An 8,713-nucleotide genomic window follows, 5' to 3' on the forward strand; every position below is an offset into this window, starting at 1 on the left:
TGCTCTTTTATCTATCATTGATAAAATGGGGCTTTTAAAACATAAACTTCTGGTAAACTGAACCACAAAATGCAAACATGCCCATTTACAAGCTTTAAAAACAAAATATATTTGTTTTTTTTTTGTAAAAACAAAGGAAATTACAGCCCAAAATACACCACACTCCCACTCCTCCATCCCAAACCTCTGTAGCATTTGACGTTCCACTTCAACGAGCCATTAAAGTGTAAAAAAAACCCTATTAAAATGTTTCTAGGTGACACCTGACACTCCATCCTCTACGGATGTCATCCCAAGTGCCCTTCCTCCCCATGGAAGTCAGCGCGGTCAGAGGCGGTGCAGGAGCCGCAGCTCCTCCAGCCCCAGAACCTCCGCGATTCCCTTCCAGCCCCCAGAATCTACGCTTCGTGACCGCCAGCAGTGCATCCCTACATGCATAGCCGCGGCTGGAGGGCTCTGCCCGGCCAGAGCCTTTCTTGGACCCGACTCCGGCACCCGACCCCGCGTCCCAGCCCCGCACCCCGCGCAGCGCCCGCCGCTCGCTCGGCCCGGCCCCCAAGGCCAGCCCTGCCCCCGGGGCCAGCCCTCCTCCTGCCCAGCGCCGAGCGGACCTGCCCGGTGTGAGCGGCCGCCCCTCCCCGGCAGCTCCCGCAGCTGAATTTGCTGCGGTCCCTTGGTTGGTTCGCTCTCTCCGAGAACTTTGTTTACAGTCCCTTGTGCCGCGAGCTGCATCCCCTTCTTACGCTGCTGCGGGCTCGTGGCCGCCGCAGTCGCGCCCGGCAGTCGGGAGGTAAGGCACGGCTCGGCGCGGGGCGGTGCGGAGCGTGCAGTGTAGCGTCGGGAAGTACGGCGTGGCACGGCGCTATGGCACGGCGTGTTGGAGCAGGGCACAACGCGGCGCAGCACGGCGTGCTATAGCGCAGCACAGCATGCTACAGCATGGCACAGCACGGCGTGCTACAGCACAGCACGGCTTGCTACAGCATGGCACAGCACGGCGTGCTATAGCATGGCACAGGACAGCGTGCTACAGCACGGCACGGCACAGCTCGGCTCGCAGCGCAGCGCCGGACGCCTCTCGCTGCTCGTCGCGCTCCGGTGCGGCTGCGGCGCGATCCCGACTCGGCGCGGGGCTGTGTGTGCGGGGACGTCGGGGACAGGACCGCCACTCGAAGCCTTCGGGGTTCCGCAGGCGGAGCTGCTGCCTTGCCGCGCCGCTTTCCGTGGCAATAGACGGGAGTCGCGCTGCGTTTGTGGCGTTTTACCGATGTGTGCGAAAGTTTTGAGACTCGCAAAGTCTGTGTGCGAGAAGGTTCGGCTGCTCCTCCCCGAGCCCCAACCGCGCCTGAAGGACGCTGTGGTCCGGCGGTGATTTTCCCGACGGACTTGGTGAGGAGCCGGCGCGCATCCCGAGGCTCACGCAGTCGGCAAGGGCGCAGCGCGCTTTTCTCCTGCCTTGTTATTGAGGGTCTGCAGCCCCTGGGTCTGAGTTCTCGTTGCGCACTCCCAGCAGCGTTCCCGTGAGGAGTTGCTGTGGGGTTGTGTTTAGGATCACTTCGATGTGTTGGACCCCAGTTCTGGCTCTCCTCTCGGTACAGACACACTCTTTGTTGCAGATTTTCGTAGTCGCTCTAATGCAAAGTCCAATGTGACACGTGGGCATCGTTGGGTCTGAAATATGCTAGGTATAGGGAGTCAGGTCTGTGCCAGAATACATGAAAACTTGAATGTGTCCTGTAGGTTTGGAGTAAAATGCAGAAAGGGAAGCAGTTGCAGTGGCTGCAGAATGGCAGCGCCGTGCAGTCACACAGGTATCAGCTCCTAGGAGCACAGCACTGCCACGAGCAGTGATCCAGTACTGGGACTGTAAGGTGTGCATTCCATGTATTTCTGCTTCTCACCTTTGTGGTGAGGGCGAGAAGAGCAAGGGAAGAAATCCTGTCTCTAAAAGTTGATCTGACAGAGTTTTGTTTTATAAAGGCATCACTTTAAAACTGTGAAGGCTGGCAGCACTGCACCTCAGAGCAGTGCTGAGAGGATTATTTCTTAGGAGCCGCTGGAGAAGAACATGGGCCATAAGTGCCCGTGTTTGTGAAATGCTACCATGGTCTGCAGGAATTAAAAAGAGAAAAAGCAAAGAAAATAAAATCACTGTATGATCTCCTGTATTTATTCTCATCCCCACATAGGAGCTCCTGCTTCAGTGTTGAGATGATCCTCAGTGTTGAAATGACCACACACATGTAGGAAGGGAATGCTGACTAAGATTAGCAACAGAACTCTGCTGCTGCTGTGAGTTTTGCTCCACTGCTTGGTGGATCCACTGCAGTTTCTGCAGCTGAGAACAGCTTCCATCACTGCTTTCTGCAGTTGTTGCACAGCACTGCTGCAGCCCTGCCTTGCTCTGAATGGTCACATAATAGAAATGAAGGATATTAAACACAAGAAAATTACATTTATCACACTGTGTTCTTGGGCTTGATTTGCCTTTTATTGTGTTTATTCAAGAGGAGTTTGGGGCATTCTATTAGTTATCTGTATAACAGAATAGATTTGAAAGGCAGCTCTGGCAGGAGGTGTCACGGCCAGCTTGCAGGTGGGAACCAGGAGAGGAGATGGAGGGCTTTGCTCAAAGCATTGGGATGCACAGCAGGGACAAATGCCTGAACGTTCTGGGCTGTGATTGGGTTCTTTGGTTCAGGTGGCAGCAGCAATAGAAATGGATTTGGAGATGTTAGCTGTGATAACTTGTCTGTGTTCCCCTTTCCTGCCCATAGCTCTGTTCAGGCGACTTACCTGGGCTGCAGCTCCCGTCGCATCAGCCACACTGAGTGGTGCACAGCAGTGGGCACAAGGAAAGAGGTGGGGGGAGAACACCTCCCTGCTCCCTATGGCTACACTGCACGCACTGGGAGCTTTTCCATTCGGGAGGTGGTTTGTAGGAAGCTGATAAATATCCAACCTCTTTTCTTGTAGGAAACCTCCATGCTAGAACTTTGTCACCTCCGGTTCATCACACAGCGACATCTGACGCCTCAAAGCCTGACGCTCTTCCCACTGCCCAGCTCTGCCTGGATCTGGGAGTCTGGCTCTGGGGACATCTCAGGCAGTCGCCCTCTGCTCTCTGAGTGTGCGGCGATGGATTTCTCATGGCCCCGGTAAGTGTGCGTGCTTCTGTGCTTTGTGCCTTTGCCCACATCTCAGTTTATACCTATCAGCAGGCAGTGTGTGCTCCGCGGTCAGATTCCTCTCCCAGTGTTAGCCACGGATTGCCACATCAGTGCATTCTTACTGGAAGTCAAAATAGCTCCTTAAGCAAGTATTCTGGCCTGGCCAGCAAGGGGATGCTGTGCTGCTGGGGATTTTGCTGAAATCTCTTACCCTGAAACCCGAACCAAGTCATCTGTCGGCGTAAGTCAGAAATGACTCTGCTGGCAATGAGGACCTTGGGCTGTTTTCTGGGATGAATACTTTTACTCTTACTTCTGATGGGTTCTGCTGTTTATTTAACTCACAGCATTTCAATAGAGGTTTGTTTGTTTGTTTTGTATAAGTGCCTGTCAGCTTACCTCCTGGTGCTGGTGTCGGCTGTGCGCCTCAGAGGTCTGCAGACGTTTTGCCATTGATGGAGTTGTGGTAGTTTAGGATTATTGTTCTTTTTCTTTTTTTAAAAATCCATGTTAGCTTTAACTGTATGAGTATCTCTTCTTCTTCATAAATCTCTGTACAAGATATAGAAAAAGACAGAGCTCACTGAGGATGTGTCTGAAGCAAACAGACAGGGATGCTGCAAGCAGGTCCCCCTCAGATTTAGGAATAAGTCATTGAACAAATGGATTCTTGCTTAGTGTTTGGGGATCTGTCTTGGGGGTCACTGTGCTGAACTTCTGTAATCCCCTGTGGACAAGAAGTGCAGCAGAGTAGTGGCACCAGGGTGAGTCTGTTGTGTAAGTTATCACAGAGAATGCAGAACTTGGGCTTAGATCCATTGGGGACATCAGTGGCATTCTAGCACAAATCTGTGGCTTGGCTGCTCTCTCCCCATGGTACAAGGGATGCTGAGTTGTGTGTTGTGCTTCAGAGGACAAAGCCCAGTGCCCAGGAGAACCTTGGACACATACAATGCCAGCACGATGTATTTGCTTTGCTGGGTGCTGCTTGGATCCCCTGTTAGCCCTGGAGACACCGAGTGGTGCCCTGGGGAAGGGAGCACTGCCCGGCTGGGAGCTGCAGAGCATCTCATGGGGCTGAGCACCATTGCAGCCATGTGCAGCAGAAATCTAGTGCAGCGCTCGCCCTTACTGCTGTAGAACAAAAGCTTTGTCCAACCAGAGCTGAACTTTTTTCTTGTTAGAGTTCAAGGAAACTCAATGACAAACTTTCTGATGTGGTCTGGGTACAGCCTGGGTGTGGGTGTGTTAAAAATAGTGGAATCCTTTCTCACAAAACACACGGTCACTCACACGAGGTACAGAGATCCAAACCAAGGGCTCTCCGTATGGAGGGATATATCTTAGCAACAAGGGTGGGAGTGGTGGGAAAGGAAAAGGAGAACACAAGTGTCTGGCAATTAACTTCCTAGCCACAGATGTGAAGGTGATAAAGTGATAAAAGTGTTACAGCACTGCCAGCACTCTTCCTTGTTCCCCAGGCTGCATGCTGTGCTGTTGTCAGGCAGCAGTGTGCAGTGCCCCAGAGCTGAGCTCTCCTGCGTGCCATCTCCTTCAGCTCTTTGGAAAACTCAGATCAATGGTTATGAGTCCTTGGGCATGCAAGCTTTCATACAGGCATCAGTATCTGTGCTCGAGAGAGTAGTTCCTGCTGTCCTTTATACTGACATCAACAGATCAATAAGAAAGTAATTTGAATATCATTTAATTTAAAAAAAGAATTATTGCGTGGGAAGCTTGAAACCTTTCTGTTGGAATGGTTAAGCCCTTTTGTAGGGAGGGAGCAAGTGATGACAAGAAGTGGTGCCGTCTGCGTCCCTGGTTACGTTACACACATTTAGCACACTGTGAGCCTATGGCAGTGCACTGCATCCAGAACTCCTGTCTGCAGTGCACAGCTTACAGTCAGGTCGTCCCACAACACTTTCAGTCGGTGTTGCTCTGGGTCTGTCAGCACTGTGTACAAGTGATGTGAGAGCTGATTCAGACCCACTGCAATCAGTGACAACTGAGCTTGTGCATTCATCCCTGTGGGTTCAGGGTCCCTGCTTGTCTGCCGCCCCAGGTGGGTGCCTCTCTGTCCCCATTTGCCATGTTGATGTTGTTGAACTCGGGCTCTTCTCTCTGCAGTGTGCTGAGTGTTGAGCAGTGCCTGCTCTAGCCTGAGAGCGGACGGGCTGCAGGGAATCAAGATGACAACCGAACCTATCAAAGAGATCCTGGGCACCCCAAAGCACGCTGACCCCACATCCACAGAGAAGAGTAACAACAATGACTGTGTGATAACCACCATCCCCCTGGTCAGCGAATGCCAGCTGACGGCCGCCACGGGGGGGGCAGAGCTCTCCTGTTACCGCTGCACCGTTCCCTTCGGAGTGGTCATCCTCATCGCCGGCGTCGTGGTCACTGCTGTGGCGTACAGCTTCAATTCCCATGGATCGATCATCTCCGTGTTCGGATTGGTGCTCTTGTCATCAGGACTCCTCCTGCTGGCCTCCAGCGCCGTGTGCTGGAAGATCAGGCAGCAAAACAAGAAAGCAAAGAGGCGCGAGAGCCAGACGGCGCTTGTGGCAAACCAGCGAACCCTGTTTGGCTGAAGGCAGCTGCCAGGCGTGGGCAGCAGCAGAGCCTCACCGCCAGCCCTCCTGTTTGCCATAGGACAGACTGCAGCTTTTAATTTAACGTTGGGAATGAGCTGACACGGAAACGGGATGGATTAACAAAGGCTCTTAACAAGTCTGCAAACGCTCTTATTATTTTTCTCACCACAGATGTAATAGTGATCCTTTCCAAGACAGAGGAAAAAAACAATTTTCCTGCACAGAAAACTGTTTTCATAACTGCAGTCGCCAGAAGTGCATTCTCCAGTGTGCTGCTCGTGTTGGAAAGGGGACTCTGAGACCCAAGACCATAATTTGAACTGACTGGAAACGCCGGAGGTCTCCTCAAATCCGCACTGTGACATTTAACCAAGGGAGAACTCGTAGCATTTGCAGTGGGTTACGGCCAGATTCTGCAGCTGACACTGATACTCAACAAAAAGAGCAAAAAAAAAAAAAGCAATAGCAACCAAGCAAACTGCAGATTGCTCAATAAGCTGATTCGTATCTTTTATGTAACTCTTTCCCCCTCCCAATATCCGTGGTACTTTCCCCCCTTTTTAAACCAACTAATATTAATTTTGTCCTATTATTGAATACAAATAGGTAGAAATGTGTAATTGTATTGTCTAACCTAAGTAACGAGGTATGGTTATAGCTTAAAACACAAAACTTTTTTTGTAAATTGAAGTGGTCGGGTTTAGCACTTTTGATTATTTTGCTATAAAATTAAATTTCATTAAAATAATATTCAGTGCTGCTAGATATTAAGATTTTTGTATTATTACAAGACAGCTCGTGTCTTCTGCTTTGAGTGCTTCACCATCCTTGTTGGTGTTTGTGGAGCAGCACCTGTGGTAGCACAGAATGCTGATCTCTTGCAGAGCTCCCTGCAGAATGAGGGTTGGGTCTGAGAGCCCATTTCTCCCATGGTCCGACCAGCCACAGTCGCTGAGGAGCTGCACGTTCTGCAGGACAGGCCCAGCACTGCTCACATCGCTCCCAGCTCTCAGCAGCTGGTGGTGGAAGCAGTGCTGTCCTGCGGTGTTGTTGGGTGGGCTGTGGGGTTACGTGTCTGTAAGAAAGCACAGCTCTCAGGTGCCCCCATATGCATGAGGTGTTTCATTCTGTAAATGCTGTGTTTCAGAGGTCTTCCAACTTTTCTTGGGCAGTGTCCCAGGAAACCCTTGGGCTTCTTGGCTGACCCCAAACCACAACCAAACAGAACATTTTCCATATCGCAAAGGGCGAGCAGTGCTGAGCCAAACTGTGGTGTGAATGAGGTGCCGGGTGGCCAAGGGGCTGCTTGGACTCCTCTTTTTCTCATTTTTCCCCCAACCCAGAAGGGCTGGGAGCAGTTTCTGCCACCTCAGCTGCTGAGCACTGCCGCATCCGTCCCATTGCCTCCTGCAGGTCAGCCCTGAGCTCTATGCTTGTGCTGCAGCCGCCCAGGCTGGCCGGGTGAGGCGGCACCTTGTCCTCTGCCCAGCGTGGTTTGAGCTCGTCGCATGCATAACTTAACCCCGCGTTTGCAGAGTGCACTTTGTGTTTTAAATAGAGCAAGCTATAAGTACTGGAGGGGATGTTTGGAGTCAGTATTTGCATTGCCACACTCCGTGGTTACCAGACGCTATAATAAAATCACTTGCATCAGAGGAAAGCTGACAACACATTTTAGCACTTCCAGAGCTCTATCTTAATCGCGGCAGGAAGCTCTCCTGCTGCTGGGAGAACATGTTGCGTCACCAGAACATCTGACACCGGTGTCTGATGTCAATCACTTTGCTTAAGGTCATTAAAAATATTAGGGTGTCTCCTTACGATGTACAGGTTTTGCATGAGCGACAATTCATAGGAAATGCACAGCGTGATAAATAATGGAACAGGTGGACTAAAGCGGTGTCTTTCCTGTTTAAAATGAGACAAGTGATTGACATTAGCAAAGCTGGATAAGCTAAATGGGGCCGTTTATTTTTTTCCCCTGGGAACACAATAGTTTTTCTGACTCCTCTTTCCCCTTCCCCATTTCTTTTTCCTCCGGCTGCAGAGCAGTGAGCTGCTGGGTCTGCAGGGACGCCATGACCCCCAGCACGTGCTCGGCGCCCAGGCTGGGCTGGAGCACAGCGGTCCCCTTCAGCAGCCCTTCCCTTCTCCATTGCTGCGATGCCTGCAATGTGCAGCACGTGGAAGGGAAGTGGTGGTGCAAGGTGCAGGACAACAGAAAGGGAACACAGATGACTGGGGACAATTTGAAGTAGCTACTGACATCTTGATGGCCAGTGGTGACATCCAAGATGAATCCCACAAGTTCTATTTTCTCTTCCCATGTATCTATGTATTGCAGACTTTTTCATTCTCATCATCTCTTTCCCTGCACCTTTTGTCCAGGTTGCTACACAGCAAGGCACATTCCTTTGAGCACTTACTGACTGCTTGTTGTCAGGGAGGTGCTCCACAAACACCATGTGTCAGGCATAGCACCTTCCTCTTACCAGGGGGTGGTGATACCCTTCGATCTGAACCGTTTTCAAAAGGGAAAAGAATAATAATAATTCTTTCAGAAGGGCCAACTCCTGCGAACGGCTTACCTACAAGCAGAAAGGTTCTGCTCCAGACTTGGAGCTCCATCACCAGAATGGGGCTTTCAGGGCGGATGGGGGCTGTGCAGCTCTGTGATGCAGAGCCCTTTGGATCTCCACGAGCGCTGCCTGGTGGGAACCCAAAAGGCAGAAGTTGGCTGGGAGGACGCAGCCCTGCACAGATCACAATGACTTTCCGGCTCCGAAACGCATTCCCTTCTGGTGTGAAAAGGCTTTGAGCGCGACAAATGGTATTTTGGTTCTGGGAGAGGTTGGGTGGGAGCTGATGCAAAGTTTATGGCCACAATTGCTTGTCGCTCCCTTCCTGAAAGCTCTGGCAGCATTGCGTAAGAAAAACTGCCCT

The 8,713-nt window shown here is 51.3% G+C and overlaps 1 protein-coding gene across 4 annotated transcripts; it reads left to right on the plus strand.

Moving 5' to 3' along the window:
* Window positions 1-608: 608 nt before the first annotated feature.
* TMEM100 (transmembrane protein 100) lies at window positions 609-6,533 on the plus strand. Of its 4 annotated transcripts, none has more exons than XM_042865319.1 (3): window positions 609-790; window positions 2,977-3,158; window positions 5,301-6,533. In XM_042865319.1, exon 3 carries the CDS (start codon window positions 5,363-5,365, stop codon window positions 5,765-5,767), a length of 405 nt encoding a protein of 134 aa, XP_042721253.1. In that variant the 5' UTR covers window positions 609-790; window positions 2,977-3,158; window positions 5,301-5,362; the 3' UTR covers window positions 5,768-6,533. The 4 variants fall into 4 exon arrangements, with proteins under 4 accessions (XP_042721253.1, XP_042721255.1, XP_042721257.1 ...); XM_042865321.1 differs by lacking the exon at window positions 609-790 and adding an exon at window positions 1,164-1,389; XM_042865323.1 differs by lacking the exon at window positions 609-790 and adding an exon at window positions 1,440-1,592.
* The last annotated feature ends 2,180 nt before the right edge of the window (window positions 6,534-8,713 follow it).

Source organism: Lagopus leucura, unplaced genomic scaffold, assembly GCF_019238085.1.
Source record: "Lagopus leucura isolate 7727_CA_CO unplaced genomic scaffold, USGS_WTPT01 Super-Scaffold_797, whole genome shotgun sequence".
Lineage (NCBI taxonomy): Eukaryota > Metazoa > Chordata > Aves > Galliformes > Phasianidae > Lagopus > Lagopus leucura.

Excerpts from the sequence above, each read along its gene's own strand:
- TMEM100 (XM_042865319.1), top strand. The coding sequence starts at position 5,363 with ATGACAACCGAACCTATCAAAGAGATCCTGGGCACCCCAAAGCACGCT.